Raw genomic sequence first — 20,957 nt, 5'->3', positions numbered from 1 at the left:
TCACTCTTTTGTTACTTATTACAGACCAACAAACCGGTTGTAACAGATCTTGTTTATGTTATTATCATAATTTCCATTGTCATCAAAGCGCATGTCCATATAAAAAATCTCTATTACTCATCATCGTAATCAGTGTCCCGCACTGATATCCCATATTATTCAGTTCTTCTTGAATTTTACATGCCAAGGTAAAGAGAGACTCAGGTTTTGAGTGGGTTCTTATTGCTGTTTGTACTTTATACCTCCGTAACTAATACAACATCATTGTGCAAGAAGAATTTTACATGCCAAGGTAAAGAGAGACTTAGGGTTTGAGTGGGTTCTTATTGCTGTTTGTACTTTATTCTCCGTAACTAATACAACATCATTGTGCAAGAAGAAAAAGATTTTTTTGTAAACATTGCGTTTCATTTCCGCATATTCCTTCCTCAGTCGACGTAATTGCTCTGTTGTTTTCTTGATCATATGTTGATATTTGAAACTCATTCGCAGGCATTTGTATCTGTTAGTTGCAAAATAAATTGAAATTTTTGCGATACATTCAGCACAGTGGTCTGCATGAACTAAAACCGTGGTTGGAAAAAGAAAAGAACAAAATATACATATATACTTATGTGGTCTGACACAAAACCGAAACTCAACCATACATTCAGTATACAATTATATTATCTCCAAAGCATCGTCACCTGTGTTCTCTTCATACAGAGTAGATTTAATTGAAGATTTTATAAATAACCAACTTTAAGTCAAGGCTTATAGTATACTCGAATCTCGCAATACACTTCTCAACCTGTAGTTTGGGATATCAAGTCCTAACTGTACTATCGATTTGCCTTTGCTTGCCTCTGCTCGGAGGAACTGATCCCTTTGTCACTACCATCGTTGCAATTTTGTTTATCTTCCGACTCACTTCGGGCGTTAGCGCTATTTCCATTACCATAAATTTTCCAATTTGCCTTCGAATATGTCTCTCGAATAATTTATTCGGTCGTGTGATCGATTAGTGGAGTTCGAAGCATCGCTAAACAGTAACGAACTACCTCTGACCACACGGTGCTTGGTGGAGACACATTTGAACGAAGTTAAAAGAACGTGGCAAAGATTGAACGATATATACGAAAAATGCCTTACGGACTTGTCCAATGAAGTAAAGGAGGGGGAGGAAAAGGAGGTCAATGAGGATGAGGCTAGTGACACGGAAACTGTGAAAGACAAGTATAAAAAGTCGTACGCCACATACTGCCGATGTATCTCAAAGCTTAGTGAAGCTCTAGAAAATATCTCCTCAATCCCGGCTACTCCTCTAAGCCCGAGTGGCAATGGTAACAGTTCCACCCATCACTTTAACCTTCCTCCAATTGAGCTTACTACTTTCTGTGGGGATTATCAGTCCTGGCCCACTTTCCGGGACATCTTTACAGCACTGTGTATTCAAAACTCAAAATTGAGTGCCGTAGAAAAGTTGTTTCATTTATCGCAGAAGACAAAGGGAGAAGCTCACGATATTGTTTCAAAGAGCCCTCTCACCAACGACGGGTTTACAAGTGCCTGGTCCAATCTTTGTGCTAGGTATGAGAACAGGCGAATTTTAATCAACGGCTAATTGAAACTCCTATTTTCTCTAGCCCCAATTACCAGTGAATCCGCTAACTCCATTAAACAACTTCAAAGGGACATCAACTCGTGTATCTCCACTCTTAAACTATACGAAATCGATGTTGACAGCTGGAATCCCATCTTTATCTATCTGTGTTCTAATTGTCTCCCAGACTCCACACTAACGTTATGGGAACATACCATAGGTGATAAAACTATGATTCCGAAGTGGTCTGAGTTAGACGCTTTTCTGACAAACCGATACAGAACCCTAGAGTCTGTATCAGAATTGAAAAATGTCATTGATCGGAGGCCATCTTTACCCAAATCCAAAACTTTCAAAGTCAACACATTCCAAACAAGCGTTAACCAAACAGAGTGCAACTTGTGTCCTAATGACTTTCCTTAACATGAACCATAATCAGCGGTTGACTGAAATTAAAAACAGCAACCTCTGTTTAAATTGCTTCTCTAGCTCCCATGTCGTCAAAAATTGCAAAAGCAAAAACTCGTGTTTCAAATGTCATAAACGGCACAACACACTTTTACACAGAGACGACGAAAATCATAAACCTAACACTTCGTCTCCGACCTCCAATAGCAGCTCCCCTGATTATAACACCACCTCAGTCACAGCGTCATCTGTTCCCACACAATATACTCCAATACAGTCCACTACTTCATCCAACGGTGTTGTACAAAATTGCTTTGCTGCCAATTGCAATGGGGTACTACTGGGGACTGCTATCGTGAACCTTGTTCACCACGATGTCACATACAAAGCAAGAGCTCTGATCGACTCAGGCTCTGAAGGTACTTTCATCTCAGAAAGGTTGTCAAATCTACTGAGGCTTCCCATGGAACGTACTACAGCTAAAGTATCTGGACTTAACCATACTATTTCTGCAGAAGTTCAGAAGAAATGTCAATTTACTTTAGCGTCCAAGATAGATAGAAGCTTTGAACTCACTATTTTCGCACTCATCGTTCCGCATCTCTCAAACAATCTTCCATCTAAAACGATCGATTCTGACATAGTTTCCATGCTTCCTCCTCTAAAACTTGCCGATCCTCGGTTTTATGAAAGTCGTAACATTGACCTTCTGTTAGGAGCAGACGGTCTTCCATTTATCATGTTGTCTAGTTGCACTCAACTTATCTGCGACTCCATAATGGCGCAAGAAACAGTGTTTGGGTGGATTTTGACTGGTCCCATACCAGCTCGCAATCCAAGAGCTCTTCCCACCACAGTTTCTTACTTCTGTGAAGTATCTCTGGATAAGGAGATTTCACGATTTTGGGAAGTGGAAAACATTCCACACAAACGTTTAATCTCCAAAAACGATGAGTACTGTGAAAAACTTTATGAAAGAACAACTACCAGGGACCAAGAGGGGAGATATGTCGTCTCTCTCCCTTTTAAAGAAGAATTTCCAAATGTACTGAACTTAGGGCAATCCAGGCGTAGCGCCATGGCTCAATATCTCCGTAACGAAAGTCGACTCCTTCGCAATCCACGACTAAAATCAGACTATGACGAAAATATTCAAGAATACCTGGCGTTAAACCATATGGTTCCGGTAGACGCTTCGAATTTACATCCAATCTCATCCCACTACTATCTTCCGCATCACGCTGTATTCAAACCTGACAGCACAACCACTAAGGTCCGGGTGGTATTTAATGCGTCATGTCCCAGCTCGAATGGTTTGAGCTTATATGATATGCTCCACACAGGACCTGTCTTACAAAACGATTTGACACTCCTGATTCTGAACTGGAGGTCCTATCGATACGTCTTCAACGGTGATATCCAAAAGATGTATCGTCAGATTCGAGTGAATTCTGCTCATACTCCCTACCAAAGGATTTTGTTCCGTAAGAATCCAGGCGATCCTATTCAGGATTTCGAACTCCAAACTGTTACATTTGGTGTAAACAGTGCTCCTTACTTGGCGATAAGGACCATTCTCCAGTTAGCCAATGACATTCAAAAACAATTCCCGTTAGCTTCCAAGATTCTAAGAACATCTATGTATGTTGACGATGCTTTAGTCGGAGCACATGACGTTCCTTCAGCTATCCAGGCACGCGATGAGGTGATCCAAGCACTTAAATCAGCTGGTCTCGTGATGCGAAAATGGACCTCGAACTGTAAAGACATACTGAAAGATTTGCCCCCGGAAGATTTGCTCTATTCAGACTTCCTTGATTTTGAGGACCACAGCTCCGCGAAAACTCTTGGGGTTCGTTGGAATGCCCTATTAGACGAATTCTACTTTAAGGTAATACACTTTCCAGAAGACTCAATCTATACCAAACGGGTTGTACTCTCTCACATATCGAAACTGTTTGATCCCGCGGGGTGGCTGGCTCCCATTATTATACTCGCAAAAATCATCATGCAAAGAATTTGGATGGACAAGACCGAATGGGATGCCACCATTTCCACAGAATCGCTGAATTTATGGACAACATTCCAAGAACATTATCCACTAATCAACAATATAAGGATTCCAAGATGGATTAATTATACTCCAGATGCAGACGTTCAGTTTCATGGGTTCTGCGATGCCTCCGAAAGGGCATACGCTGCAGTTCTATACATTCGTGTTGCTTACTCCAAGGAAATATCCACATATATAATATCATCCAAAACTAAAGTGGCTCCAATTAAAACGCTCTCCATCCCAAGGTTGGAACTTTGCGGCGCTTTGTTACTGGCGGAAATGATAGATAATCTTCTACCTCAACTCGACATCCAAAATTACTCTGTGTCTTGCTGGTCAGACTCCACGATTGTTTTGTCCTGGCTGGCCAAACAGCCCTGTTGCTGGAATACCTTTGTGGCAAACAGGGTATCCAAAATTATCCAAATTACTGATCCCTCTAAGTGGTTTCACGTAGAGTCCAACCATAATCCCGCCGATTTAGCCAGTCGAGGGGTTTATCCTCAAGACTTAATCAACAATACGCTATGGTGGAGAGGACCAGAGTGGTTGTCAAAACCAGCTGACCATTGGCCAAGTGACAACCAATACGTGTACGAAGAAATTGACTTAGAGAAGAAACCCATAAAGGTACATTTTTCTTATTTCCACGAGTTCACAGATATTTTAGAAAACTTTTCGTGCTTCTCTAAAGCTTTGAGTTGTAGCATATATGTACAGATTCTTCTTTGCGACGCATCCAAACTTTCGCTCGAACTATCGAAAGACAACCCAAACTATCACGTCTGCTGAAATTACATTCGTTAGAAATCGTTTGGTGTCCACAATTCAGAAGGTGTCATATCCGAATGAATACTTGGCTCTTACAACGAACAAGTCTATTCAATCTTCAAGTCCATTGTTAAATTTAAATCCATTTCTTGATTCAGATGGGGTCATGAGGGTTTGTGGGCGTTTGGAATCATCTCCTAGTCTATCTTACAGTGAAAGATTTCCATTAATTGTCCCCTACAATTGCCAATTCTCACGTTTGCTCGTTAAATTCGTTCATCACATAAGCCTACACGGAGGCAATCAACTAGTACTTCGACTGGTGAGGTCGCAGTATTGGATTCCCAAAGTCCAAAACATGATCAAGAAAATTATAAACCAGTGCAAGCCGTGCATCTTATACAAACGTAAGTGTCAAAAACAGTTAATGGCAGCTCTGCCCCCAGAGAGGTGCGAATATTCGAGGCCATTCACTTACACTGGTCTTGACTTTGCAGGTCCATTTGACCTAAAAAGCTATGCTGGTCGATGCTGCCGTCTTACGAAGGGCTACGTATGCATCTTCGTTTGTTTTTCCACGAAATCCATCCATCTCGAAGCTACCTCGGACCTGTCGACTCCAGCCTTTTTAGCGGCTTTCAGTCGTTTTGTCTCCAGACGAGGTTGTCCGCTCCATCTTTACTCCGATAACGGCACCACTTTTGTTGGTGCTTCGCGAACACTTGCCAAAGAATTTATTCATACTTCGAACCATGCGCTTCTCTCTAATTATGCCCACCAAAATATCTCTTGGCACTTCATACCCCCCGGTGCCCCTCATATGGGTGGCCTGTGGGAGGCGGGTGTGAAGAGCTTCAAGTATCATTTCAAAAGAACTGCTCGCGCGAATAAATATACTTTCGAAGAATTTCAGACCTTGTTGTCCAGAATTGAGGCTTGTCTGAACTCCAGGCCACTGTGTCCCATGTCACAAAACTCTAACGATCTGACTGCCCTTACTCCCGGGCACTTCCTGATAGGAACTCCAATACTAATGCCACTAGATCCAGAAATAGAACAGGCTCCAATTTCAATTCAAAACCGCTGGCAAAGGCTCAAGAGCATACATCAACATTTTTGTACTCGGTGGAAAACTGAGTACCTTAAGGAGCTCCAAAAACGCCACAAATGGAAAAGGCCCGAAGTTTATGTATCTGAAGACATGCTCGTAGCTATTCGAGACGAAAATTTACCCCCAAATAGCTGGAGATTGGGACGAATTCAGAAGGTGTATCATGGATCAGACCACCGAGTTCGAGTGGCCGACGTCCGTACACAAAAGGGAACCATAACTAGGCCTATAACGAAATTGGTCATAATCTCAGATCATAACCAGTAAAAATACACTTCCAACTAATTTTTATCCATTCCTCTAGCTTCCTTACATTCTATCCATTATAACCCTTTACTAATCTGCAACTTTCCTTACAGAAAAATGAACTCCAAGAAGAAATACAATGCAATGGTTTCCTCGTATAAATTCACGTGTCGGTTGTGCAGGGGGCCACATGGGTTGAAGTTCTGTACGCGCTTTCGCAATGCTAACACAAACGAAAGATTAGCTATTACCATTCTCTACTTCATGCTCATCCGAGGCTTCAGGAAGGATCTAGAAGTTCCGTTGAAAGACATGCAAAAACCAAAACCACTTCAGGAGACCAAGCTCCAGTCAGCCAATCGACTACGCCAACTCAAAAGTTTCGTCGAGAACCACTCCCGTTGCCGTCAAATGTGATATCTGGCACATCACTTACATCTCTCATAAAACAGAATATTGCCACACTCCTCCCTACTATGGTAGTTAAGATTGGCGGAAAGGACGAAAACCATTATGCAAGGTGTTTATTGGACACTGCATCCCGCATGAGTGCTGTCTCTCAGAAATGTGCAGACCGATTGGGTGTGAGGTGCTTCAGATTAAATGGATAGAGAATATGTACCCTAACCTTATTATCAACTACTGATTCTTCTAACAAAATCGACGTTACTCTGAGGGTTCACAATAGAATTAGTACCATCACCCCAAAAGAATCCCTTCCAGAGTCAGCGAAAACTCTCTTCTCTAATTTCGTCCTAGCGGACGCAAAATTTAACAAGGCGGCATCTATCGATATAGTGCTTGGGGTAGATGTTTACTCCCGAATAGTTCGGGATGGTGTCTACGTTCGGAATGGTCTCCCCACGGCGCAGAACACAGTATTCGGGGTTATCTTGTATGGATTATATTCTACCTAACAGACATATCTGTATAAATTAATGTGATGCAAATGAATTAATATCTATAACACATTTTGTACTACTTTTAGTCAACACATGTAAATAATTATAAAATATCTGAATTCACACAATTAGTTAAGATATCTTACAATGTTATCCTATGTTGTTTATGAATTATCGAGTTATTTTCCAATAAGAGCTAACTTCTTTGAATTATTATTTTCTTTGCAGTAATGTACTGCAAGGGGGCCGAGAATGTTTACGTCGAAACGCAAACTCATAACTTTTCCCCTTTTTCCATTATTTTATATTCAAAAACTCCCAATTTTATTTAATGTAAAAACGCCATAGAAATTGTTCTAAAGTAACCAAAATACCTTAATCGTATTCTGGTTTCTTCAACCTTTTTTACTTTTTTCTAGCCATATTGAAAAAAGCTATTTCCTTTTTAAAATATCTGTCTTGTCTTTTGAAATCCATTGAACTATCCACACTTGAGCTCTTGGTAAGAACTTTTTTTCCAAAGAAATAAATCCATATGTGAAAAGAAACAATTGCTGTCTCCGCTCTTTCATTTTCTTGTGTTTCATTTGATTTGACTGTGCTGAAAAAAAAAACATTGGTGCGAGCAACAAAGACAAAATCCAATAAAGAATTTTGTCTTTGGTTTGGCTCTCTTGAAGTTTGAATCTTCGTTCCATCTATTCACGTGAACTGGCTCCATTCCGCCTGCTGTTCATCCATTCCTACAGGAACACTACGTTTTTAGATTTTAGTGTTTGTATGAGGTCTGATACATTAACATCAAACAGAAATATTGGTGGGCAGAATCCTTTAAGGTTTTTTAAAGTTTTAGATGAGGTCTTACTTCGAGTAACTGGATTGGTTTGTTCATTGGAATTAGTATCGATGGACTCTTGTGATTGAAGGGCTCTTGGAACAGACGGTTCGAATAGAATATCAATATCTCCTAGCAAGGCAAAACGATTCTGAGAATTTGTTTCTAGGCTTTGGGACATTACCGAGGACTCGTACATTCTCGGCCTTTTGGTTTGAGATTGACCAGATTCAGCGGAAACCATATTGGAACTAGCTTTACTAACCTTTTCATTGGAACATATAGGGGAATCATCATTTTCAAAAATATCTTCATGAAACCTTCTTGCATCATTTGTTTTATTTTTCGTTCTTAATTTGGCGCCAGTATGCTTGACCTTTGAATTATTAAGGTGATCGATAGAAGATTGTATAGGCTCCTCATGACAAATATCATCTGATTGCTTTGAGTTATTTCTCTTAGATTTTCTGATATCCCCTTGTTTATCAGGGGGCACATTCTCTAATGGACTCCCACACTCCACGGACATTGATTCGCTAATATTAAGACTTATGCTTTCTTGAAAATATGTATATATTTCCTTTTTAAATTTTCCAATATTTTTTAAATAATTTTTATTTAGAGACACAAAAAAATATGTCTATTCAGTTCGAAAACTTGAAATAGAATCGACATTCATTTTAGTATATATAAGTATAGGCCTGCGACCATTATTTCGATGCATTACAAACTTTTTGGGCAAAACCAACTTATAATACCCGCCCCAAATAGTAGCGTAGGGCATATTTGTAATATTAAAAGTTTGAAAGCAACGAATATGAAGTAAGTTAAGGGAAAACTGTTCTTTAAAAAGTATCATTTGTATACACTTAGAGAAATCGTGTTCTATTTTGTTCGAATACACAAAACTAGAGTAGGTTCTACTTTTCTGCGTAATTTATTCTAATTCTTGGCTTCAAAGGCAATTTGGTTTATTGTTATAATACGAGTATGTGGGTTAACTTTTTATCATTTTTTGTAAATATCTAAAATATCACCCCATAGCAGTATAGAACAAGGAAAATGTGTTGGCACTTCCCCGAATATAATCTGCTTTCACCAAACCGACCCAAACCCCGTTTTCGTTATCAGAACAATATTCCCTACATCGTACTGACCTGGTATTTTTGGTTGTAGCCCTAATGTATGTATATAGTTATAAACCGTTACCGTCGAAATGCTATTTTGCAAACAATTAAGCTGGCGTCAGTGTTCTTACTCTTATGTACTATTTATTTCCGGTGAAGATCTTACAAAGTGTTGTTGTAACATACAAAAACATCCAAGTTATTGGAATGTCCGTCTCTCTTATGCGTTGTTGTCATTTAACCCTTTTCATAAAAACTCATTTTTCAATTCAACATAATCTGCAATGGACTACTCGTTATTTTTAGAACATCGGACGTGCTTTGTTTAGTGGAATCTTTGCGCAAATTACTCCAGGAATTACGACTGACTATTATGGCAATCGCATCTCATTGCATTGGCATGATTCCATGGATAAAGGCGTAGCGTTCTAGTGAAAGTGTTTTATTATGGAGTACTTAATGGCTGTTCATCACGTCTGTCCGGCCACTCACTCATCTATCCACCCGTTCGTTGTATATTCTCTTTTTAATTATTGCCTTCATTGATTATTTGTAAAATGTTGGGTTTTTCTGGTCCATTTTCAATTATGATTTATGAGTCTGTTCGGATGCTGTAGTTGAATTGAAACAAGAAAAGATGAAAACAAAAACAAACATCCGCACATTCGCAGCATGATGAATGTTTTTGTTGTGCTTTTATGACAGGCGCTTATTTTAGTACAACCCTTAAGAGGAGAAGTTGCACTTAATGTTTTTATTTAAATGCCTTTATGACAGTTTGAATGACAGTTACAACTGCATCTGACTACCTGATTGATAATGAACGCCCCGCCGCTATGCCGCTATGGTTATCTAGCCGCCTACATGCCACAATCTATGCCCTCACTTTGTGTAAGGTGGTTTGTTTATCCAAATAAACAATTTGAAAATTAGGCCTCCTATTCAAAATAGGCTGTTTGTTTACATATCACAAAATACCTTTGTGTAACAATTGAGGTTTGAACAGCCGTAAAATTAGTTCATTTTTTGTATGACTTTGTCCCACACACAGCAAATCGGTTAATTAGGGTAGGCTATCATAAAAACATTGAATATAAAATCAGGTAGTTATACTTCCAATAACCCGAAAATGAATTTTTAATGTTTATCTAAGTACGAAGGCATGTTTCGGTGTTTCGAGAAGTGATCGATAGAGTTATGCATAATGAGTTTACATTTGAAAAATTTATAAAATATGTATTCTAATTAAGAAAGGTGTAACGAAGAGGTATTAATTATAAAGACATTAAGTTTGTTCGCAGTAACCAGAATCTGTTGAAAAGGTACATACTATACATCTTATGAGTTTCACGCAAGATAATATATTGCACTTGGAATCTTCGTAAAAATACCTACAATCGGTTCCACTATGCGTCCAAACATTCCTTTCTGTGACATTTTTCTTTAAAAAATGTATTATAAAGTGAACACAATAACAAAGTTGCTTGTCCCTGTTTGGACACATCGGGAAACTGGACTAAATTTTAAAACTAAAATTTTAGGTGAATTAATACATTCCTATTTTGTAACAAGTGCACAAAAAATCAATCGTGATCATGGTTAAACGGCAAAAGTTCTGGTCGATTTCACACACTTCTTATTTCCCATCATCATATAAATATGCACACTTCTTTTCTGTCGACAATTTTTGTGAGAACATTTTAAATATTTTTCGATCGCCACCAAGAATTTACTAACTGATTTACTTAAGGTGGCCCTTATAGAACATTTCGCTCATTTATTCTCCAAAAACTCAAAGAGTTACAGCTTATTTACTAGGAGTGTGGTATAAATCCACAAAAATATTTTTTGTGTTTATAAGGCAGTAAGACACTTCAACTGCTTGATCTTGCACAGAAATTTAGCAAGTATTGTACACTGCCATGTGACCCGTATTTATGCGCCTTGTTAATGGGCTCATCATGGTCTAGTGAGCCATTACTGAAGTGAATTTCTGTGCACGTTGGTGGTTGCAGATACCATATATTCTTTTCGAAAATCTGTCAGAAGAACTACTGGTCATCTCACTGAAAGTTACTGACCTTATCATTATGTCTTCTATAAAAACTGCGATGTTTTTATACCCTCCACCATAGTATGGAGGGTATATTAAGTTTGTTTTTCCGTTTGTAACGCATTGAAATACTCATTTGCGACCCTATAAAGTATATATATTCTTGATCAGGGTAAAATTCTAAGTCGATCTGAGCACGTCCGTCCGTCCGTCCGTCCGTCCGTCCGTCTGTGGTAATCACTCTAGCATCCACAAAAATAGAGATAGGATGCTGAAATTTTGGGAAAATGCGTCTTTTGTTTGCAGGCAGATCAAGTTCGATGATGGGCTACATCGGTCCACGTTTTGGTATAGCCCCCATATAACGGTACCCCCCGATTTACGGTATTTTGACGTTTTTAGCTACATTTTCAGGCCGATTTGGCTATAATTTGACATTTGTGGACATAAGTCCACGTTTTGGTATAGCCCCCATATAACGGTGCCCCCCGATTTACGGTATTTTGACGGGTTTAGCTAAATTTTCAGACCGATTTAGCTATAATTTGACATTTAGGGTTCTTAAAAGTCAATAAACTTATATAACAAAAGTTGTGGACATAGGTCCACGTATTGGTATAGCCCCCATATAACGGTACCCCCGATTTACGGCATTTTGACGGGTTTAGCTACATTTTCAGACCGATTTAGCTATAATTTGACATTTGAAGTTCTTAAATGTCTATAAACTTATGTGACAAAACTTGTGGACATAGGTCCACGTTTTGGTATAGCCCCCATATAACGGTACCCCCCGATATACGGTATTTTGACGTTTTTAGCTACATTATCAGACCGATGTAGCTATAATTTGACATTTAGGGTTCTTTAGTGTTAATAAACTTATAGATTAGAAGTTGTGGACATAGGTCCACGTTTTGGTATAGCCCCCATATAACGGTACCCCCCGATTTGCGGTATTTTGACGTTTTTAGCTACATTTTCAGACCGATGTAGCTATAATTTGACATTTGGGGTTCTTAAGAGTCAATAAACTTATATAACAAAAGCTGTGGACATAGGTCCACGTATTGGTATAGCCCCCATATAACGGTACCCCCCGATTTACGGTATTTTGACGGGTTTAGCTAAATTTTCAGACCGATTTAGCTATAATTTGACATTTAGGGTTCTTAAAAGTCAATAAACTTATATAACAAAAGTTGTGGACATAGGTCCACGTATTGGTATAGCCCCCATATAACGGTACCCCCGATTTACGGCATTTTGACGGGTTTAGCTACATTTTCAGACCGATTTAGCTATAATTTGACATTTGAAGTTCTTAAATGTCTATAAACTTATGTGACAAAACTTGTGGACATAGGTCCACGTTTTGGTATAGCCCCCATATAACGGTACCCCCCGATTTACGGCATTTTGACGTTTTTAGCTACATTTTCAGACCGATATAGCTATAATTTGACATTTAGGGTTCTTAAGTGTAACTAAACTTATAAAACAAAAGTTGTGGACCTAGGTCCAAGTTTTGGTATAGCCCCCATATAACGGTACCCCCGATTTACGGCATTTTGACGTTTTTATCTACATTTTCAGACCGATTTAGCTATCAATTGACATATAGGGTTCTTAAATGTCAATAAACTTATATAAGTAGTGGACATAGGTCCATGTTTTGGAATAGCCCCCATATAACGTTACCGCCCGATTTCAGGTATTTTGAGAATTTTACCAACAAGTTTTAACCGAATTATCTGTAATTTGAACATTTGACATTTGAAATTCTTAGTGGTCACCACACCTCTCCACCAAAAATTGTCAAGAAAGTCCCCTTATAACGGTACCTCCCGATTTTCAGTAATTTGATGATTTTAGCTACAATATTAAACCGAACAAGCAGTAATTTGACATTTGAAGTTCTTAGTGGTCACAACACCTCTCCATCAAAAATTGTCAACATAGGTCCATGTTCGGATATACCTCCCATGCAACGGTACCTCCCAATTTTCAGTAATTTGGCAATTTTAGCTACAATTTTTAACAGAACTAACTGTAATTTGACATTTGAAGGTTGTAGTGGTCACCACACATCTGCATCAACAATTTTCAACATAGCCCCAATATAACGATACTTCCCTATTTTCGGTACTTTGAGGATTTTACTTAAAATGTTTAACCGAACGTAGGTCCATGTTTTTGTATAGCCCCAAAACAAACCTCCCGATTTTTCGTACCTTAGCTTTATTTTTTTGGACGAACTTTCTGTAATTTGAAATTTAAAAGTCAACAAAAATTCTGCAACAAAAATTTTTCATTTAAGTTCATATTTTCGTATAGCCCAGATACCTCCGAACTAGCTGTTAATGACATTTGAAGTTCCCACGTTATGTACCGATTTTCGATATTTTGAGGATTCTAGCTAAATTTTTTAACCGAATTAGGAGTTATTTGACATTAAAGGCTCCCATCAAAAACTGTCAACATAGGCCCATGTTTTATTATAACCCCTATATAACAGTACCTCCCAATTTCTAGCCCACCAAAAATTGTCAACAGTTAGATATAGGCACCATAAAAAAGGGCCTCCCGAATGAAGCATTTTATGTACATTATCTGACATTTTAACGTACTTACTTAAAGTTGGGGACAGGAATGAATATTTTATGGTGGAGGGTATGAAAAGTTCGGCCCGGCCGAACTTAATGCTTTTTTACTTGTTTTTATTTAATTGGTGTCCTATTAGGACGAAGGTCATTTATTAGTGAGAGTTTTATTTAATTGAATCAATTGAGCTATCATGATCTAAGGAGTTTTGTATTGAAAAATATCTAGCGAAGTCCAAACACATCCAACCAATATGCTACGATTGTTTCGCTGGTGGTTTAGTTCAGCTCATCAGGCATATTTAGATGTGGTGCTAGACAAAGACTGAGTTTGAAAACTTGTATATATATTCAACTTATTGCAAATTTGCAGCTGTGAAGTATTTTTGAAGCCTTTTTACTATGAAGTCAGCCTAGTGTCTCTGGTCTTCATAGAATCCTTCTTCAATACACACACATATACAATCGAAGATTTTTTTCTTCGTGAATTGTAATGCCTTCCAGTTCGGATGTTTGATAGATTGGCAGTGCCTTAGAACGCTAAGACCTCAATAACATTATCTGTTTGTTGGAGAGGACCCAGGTTCAAACCTAAGCCGGGGCAGCCGGGCTCATGCTATGAAATTTTATTCAATTGTTGTCTTATTAGGGCGAAGGTCATTTATTTGTGAGAGTTTTATTTAATTGACAAGTCTATCAGTCTCATTCCGTTGTCAGATGTTTTATTGTGGAGACTGAACCAAAGAAATTCTGCTTTCCAATTGGAGCAGTGCTTTGGTTCAGGTTCAGTGAAATCTGCTGTGGCCATCATCAGTTGTGATTGCGCCTTAACGATGTCCAACTTCCGTGTTGTGCCTGTTAGTTTTTTATTTTCTACGTTTAATCGGGTACATACTTTTGCTCGTACATCCAGCACGCTATATGAATGTCTCCCATCTATCAAAACGTGTTTTCTTGTTCTTTGATCTGGCGACAGCCAAGTGTCCTCGTGAATGTCGAGATGCTCAAATCTGTAGTGGGATTCTGTATATTTTTTTTCTTCTGAACCGATATCGTTAATTAAGGAAAATGTCAGGTTGAAATGCAGAAAATGTTATTCTGCAACTCAAATCGCTTACTATCGACATTTGTCGTTAATTCCATCGGTAGAGAGTTACAGAATCGCATTACTGGTGTTACCAACTACGATGTATTATGTCCCTGACAAGTCTACCGGTTTCATTCCGTAGCAAGATGTGTTATTGTGGAGACTGCTTGTTACGACTGTTGAACCAAGAAAGTCTGCTTTGTAATTTTGGCTTTGAAATCGTCTTGGTCGGGACCCCGGTCATATGTTTTCCTAAGCGCTCGTAAAATATATCTTTGGTCTGTTCTTTTTATTCGAATTGTTACCATATTTTTTAACTCCGACTAACTACAAATCCACAACCAAACTCTGGCTTTATGTGGTGACCTACCCAAAGGTGGGTGATATTGTGACGTCTTTTCCAATACATCGTATTTTCTTATATGACAGTAATATAGACCTTGTACTTTGCGAATATATCTGTCAAAGCCTTAACTGGACCTAATATAAAGAGTCTGAATATTCCATGTACAGATTTGAAGGTCATGGTCAATAAAAAGTTTTAGAGGTGTTTTCATTGAATACTAACCTGACCCACAACCTAAGTTTTTATCGTTCTTATAGGAGAACGCTCGTCTCATGTTAGCTCACTGGCTTTAACGGGGTAAAAGGATGTTCCCCACGGGGGTGTTATTGCCTACTTGAGATGAAAGAGGGACCAAGATAATTGCTGGGCTTTGCCATTTTAAAACGGTTCAGACCACCGTGGCATTGTATCTTACATCCCCTAAGTCACCCATCACCAAAAACTATAGATGTGTATTGGCCGGAACACGAGCTGAGAAAAGACAACCAAACTACATCGTTTTATCACCTCTATGTATTAGGTGTATAAAGCGTACAGATTAGGAAATGCAGTGATACTTTCATACAGAAACGATAAATTTATATATTTCGTATTATACACATAAAATAATACACCTTTTTTATTGTTTACAGTCCATTACAAAAATCGCCAATCAATCTTGAAGAATATTTTCTAATTAAAACAAATTGTTTTAGAATATATTAGAATGCTGTTTGTTGATTGCTTTAATTATTTTCCAATGAAAATACAACTTATTTTACGAGTAGTTATTTTTATGTAAAGAACCGGTTTTTTATATTTATTGATTTGCAGGGAATGACGATAATTCGTAATACAAGAAACTACAAAATAACGGGGTTTTACATAATAATTGTAATGTGGTGTTGGCAATATCATATAATGCATGTTTACTAGGGTTATGACTTATTGACCTTTTTTCTCAAAAATGATTTCCTGTATCGAGAATAAATGAACTTTTGCCTATTAATGACGATCCCTGCTGGGATTTGAACCCACGTCCTTGAAAACATATTACAAAAATATTGTCACGGAGTGTTGGCGTTCAAAGCCAAACTCATAACTTCAAAGGCAGCGCAAAAAAAGCGATTGTCATGAAGAAATACAATTCAACGGCCAAATATCCGTTATTGTATAATAACACATTTGCATTTGTAAAACCAAAGGTTCTAGGACAGAGAAGCCATTCCACAGTCGATATGTGTGAAGAGCTGCCCAACTAACAGCGAAACCGGTCACATAATTTGTTACTGTGTGGGTTCGAGCTTTCCTTTTTTACTTGCAAAACAATTTCGATCATCAAGCTTAACTCTAAAACGATAAAATTAATAAAAAAATATTAAAAAAACTATCTTCGTCCTAACAGGCAAAATTTCAAAAAAAAAAATAAAATAAATTTTATTCCATTGACATATTGAAAAACCACACATCCACAATCCACTTTGAAATTAATTAAAAAAAAAAACAAAAATACTATGAAATAAAAAAATATCTCCAAAAATTATTTCTTTTCAATCTCAATCGTTGCATCTCGATACGTTTGACGATACTGATGTCGTTGTATAGGCGATACAACTCGTGGCTCGACGTCGATATTCACCGTCAACGCGGATTGGGCCATAGATCATTCGAATTTTCCTCTAGAACACTCCAAGCACTGGCTTATTAGCTTGCGCAAGTACCCATGCTTTGGAACCATACATTAGCACGGATAGTATCAGTATTTTGTAGAGCGTTAGTTTTGTTTGACGAGATGTGTTTTTTTTTTCTTAAAATGCTTACTTAGCCCAAAGTAGTATCTGTTGGCCAAAACTATTATTCTTCTTATTTCATAACTGATGTTGTTTGTTGTGCTTATGGTGCACAGTGTTGCCGCTTCCATACAAAAGTGGACACAAATAGAATAAGTTGACATCGGTTGATGAATTTTTGCACAATTACTTATGATGGAATGAAAATTTCACCTTTGGTCCCCATATATATCTTTCCCCGATTTTGCTATAACTCGGTCCATTTTGATCGAATAGCATTTAAATTTAATATGTGATATTTTTTTAGGCCCTTGAGTAGGTTTACTGATTTTCACAAAAATCGGTTCTGATTTGGATATATCCCCCATTTATATATAAATCTGTTAATATTTAAGATGTTCCCGAAAGTTTTATATAACTCACTCAATTTTGTTCTGTCAATTACGAATAAATTTGGATATATCCCCCATTTATATATAAATCTGTTAATATTTAAGATGTTCCCGAAAGTTTTATATAACTCACTCAATTTTGTTCTGTCAATTACGAATAATTACTTCACATTTTCCAAATTTCATCAATATTTGTCGTATCCAATACCTAAAATCGGGCGAAAGTATATATGGAAGCTATATTCAAATCCGAACCGATTTTTGTCGCAATCGGTAAAATTGATCAAGGGCCTAGGAAAATATCGCATATCAAAATTGAAAGTAATCAGTATTCAACCGATTAAAACCAAAATTTGCACCTCGTAATATTTTGCCCAAACTTATTTTATATAGATGGGAATCGAATATTGAATATACCGATCCTCTTTTTCGGGAAAAGTGAAGTTTAAGAGCACCTTTCGGATCGTTTTGACTTTTTTAGTAGGTTGGTCTTGCTGGGATAATGGCCTGAGATAATGGCCTAAAAGCTCCAAGAAACCCTTTCGGCACCAACAAAAATGGCAAATCCGCAAGATAACTCTCGCAAGGGGTTTCAGATTGATCCAAACTGTGTTCATCGTATGTCATCCAAACTTAGTTGAATGTTATTTATTATTTCGAGTTCTATAGGAATAGAAAGTTTGCTTAAGGGTTGTTTACATTAGCCATCAATGTCATATGACCCGAAATAAAAGCATTCCATGTCTGCCCACACAGACAATGTGGAGACGTAATTTCACTGCATTTTTGCTGGTGTGGACGCAATAAGATGTAAATGGCGTAAGGAAAAATTTCCAATATAGCACACATTAGCGAAATTTCACACATTGGAAAATTTCAGGTCATATGACATTGATGGCTAGTGTAAACATCCCTTTACTAACACATTACGGTATCTGCAAATTTCACAAACAAACTCGTGATACAAAATCTGATAGTTTCTTATTTGTCGGAAACTTCTTTTGGTAAATCATTTTGTGCGGACGTTTTTTAAATTTAAAAATCATATTTGTCATGTTTTCAATGTCAAACATGTTCTTTTTATAATGTTGATAATTAGAGAAAAGTGCGGTAAATCCTATTTTTAGAGCCCGTTGGTGTATATCCCATGTCGCCACTTTTTAGACATTTTGTAAATTCTCAAAAATAATATTTTAGAAAAAAATTGTATTCATTTATATATCAAAACATATAGTCAAGCTTAGCTATTATTTTTACCAAAAATAATATTTGAAAAAAAAACTTTAAAATGACACTTTAATATGAGAACATTTTGAACAAAACCCTGGCGAAGCCGCCCATGTTACCGTATATGATTTCAAAAAAGAATGCTTGAAATTAATTTTGTAGAAATCGGAAAATATTTAACTATAAAAATTTGGGTGGGACCGTGGTACAAAGGTGTGTAAACCGGCTAGATCCCATATAATTTGGCTAATATGAATCGGGGTGCACTCATTGATATGAGAGAAGTCTCTCTTGATCCTTCTGGGATGTTTGTGGAATATTATTCTTATTATAATGCTTATTATTATTATAAATGTTAATATGTAGATAATGTCAGTCAGCCATTAGATGGTAATGTATGTATATAAACCTTGACACAATTTTGTGTATGTTCCATGTCTTACCACAGTCAACATCCTACTTTACACTGATTTTAACATCGAGTGATCGGCTCTGCTCCTCGAGCACACTTCCAAGTTAATTTCGAAAAAAGAATCTGCTAAAGTGGTTCTGGATGGCATTAATCGACGAAAATGCCAAGTTGACGAGATCACACACAAGAACGTCCTGACTAGAAACAACATCCTTACCTTTTTTACTATTCACGGAGAAACCTAAAATAACATTTTTTATAGCCTTTTATTTTACCGTTTTTTAATCGACTCGTGATACAAAATCTCTAAACTAAAACTAAAAACCCATGCATTTTGTTGTTGTATAAAGACTAGAGAAAAAAATTATCTTCTTTGCATGGTATGAGTAGTTTAATATCTAATATTTCAAAATATTAAAAATATAATTTCTAAGAAAATGTTTAAAATAGCGAAAGTGGTTGTATTAAAACCACAGAAAAAATTAGCCTAGATTTGAATCGCAGCTGTGCAGATTAATCGATATTTAAAATACATAAACATTGGCTACACCATAAGATAATGATAATCCAGCGGATTAAATCGAGTTAAGAATATTATTCGAATCGATCTATAGTGAAGAAAAGGCATTACACATAACTGCAGGTTATTGCAAATCTGCCAAACATGCAGATAAGCCCCAGATTATTGTTCCGGTACAAGTCTTATCTATGGATTGTTTATCGTAAACCGTGAGATTATCTTTTCAATACACATTCGTGGTGTTCAGAGGATATTATAACTTAGCGTCTGCATTATGTTACTAGTTTTATGTTGGTTGGGATTATTTTAATGATTGTAATCTTAAAGTTTTCCATATTGTGTATACTTAAAATACTGATGTAAATATTTAAGAAAACAAAAATAAATACCTACTTAAGTAGGTTTATGATTTTTTCTCATGTAGCAATATTTGTTACAGTCCCTCTGTTGAATTCACAGCAACGTTAATGCCAATTACCAAGGAAAATAAAAAAAAAAATATTTCTTTCCCTCATATTAATTGAAACAATTTGATTATATTCTTCAAATTGTACTATTCCATGTTCGTTATTACTCAATTAGTGAACACTTGAATTGACATGGTTCCAATTTTATACTCCATGGTTTCGCTCTCTATGTCAGTCTGAAGCATTTTGTGAAAACGTTTCTAATGGAGCATATCACAACACACGAAAGGGCACGTCAATAAATGATCACATTTTATAAATGCTCATGAATATGTATGTACATTGTACATACATATCCCATATTTCCATACTTACATACATACATTGGGGCTGCAACAACATACAACTAATTTACTTTGATCAGAGTACACGAATGGGACAAAGAAACATTACAGAAGTCAAGAATGGGTTCATCAACTTGAACTTGATCGTTTAGTTTTGATTGTGGAGTTCTTATGACTAAACAAAAATATAAGTCCAATAAATGCCTCTTACGTAGACTGTGTCAGGCAAAGTCGTCGACGACAGCAAACAAATTGTAAGCTATGACATGGACAGATGACTACCCTTTGGGAATTGGTTATTTCAGAGCACCATGAATATTTTTGACACGATAAGGCAAGGGATAATCTGAGATACAATAAATTTAAATGGTTGAAGTCAAAATTAGGCGCATATTATGTATTACAATGGTTGTCGTCTCAACACTTCAAATACAGCTGATAATGTGACGGGTATTTCATTCTAAAATTTCAAAATTCAACAGAATGGTTTATTTTCAGATTAAAGTATTTATACTTAGTTTATATTTAAAATATTTAATGTATTCACACATATGTTGCAATAAATTTATAAAATAAAAGTATGTGGAAATAATTGCCAGATTTTCATAGAAAACTGTGTACAGTTTGTCATGGTAATGATTTCGAACTAAGAAAGTTATTTATAAAAAATGACAAAAAGTGGATTGAATGTACAAATAAGAAAATTTACAATAATATTCAAAACCAGTAATTACACATAATGCAAGGTGTCCAAAAATG

The 20,957-nt window shown here is 36.9% G+C and overlaps 1 protein-coding gene across 1 annotated transcript; it reads left to right on the top strand.

Annotated features, from left to right (window-relative positions):
- The first annotated feature begins 3,167 nt into the window (after positions 1–3,167).
- LOC141386731 (uncharacterized) lies at positions 3,168–6,591 on the top strand. Its single transcript, XM_073955652.1, has 3 exons — positions 3,168–4,676; positions 5,106–5,224; positions 6,288–6,591. The coding sequence occupies exons 1-3, from the start codon at positions 3,168–3,170 to the stop codon at positions 6,589–6,591; spliced, it is 1,932 nt and encodes a 643-aa protein (XP_073811753.1).
- The last annotated feature ends 14,366 nt before the right edge of the window (positions 6,592–20,957 follow it).

The sequence above is a fragment of the Musca autumnalis genome, unplaced genomic scaffold (assembly GCF_047663935.1).
Source record: "Musca autumnalis isolate F117 unplaced genomic scaffold, ASM4766393v1 scaffold_5, whole genome shotgun sequence".
Taxonomy (NCBI): Eukaryota; Metazoa; Arthropoda; class Insecta; order Diptera; family Muscidae; genus Musca; species Musca autumnalis.
This window is presented reverse-complemented; position numbering and strand designations above follow the sequence as displayed.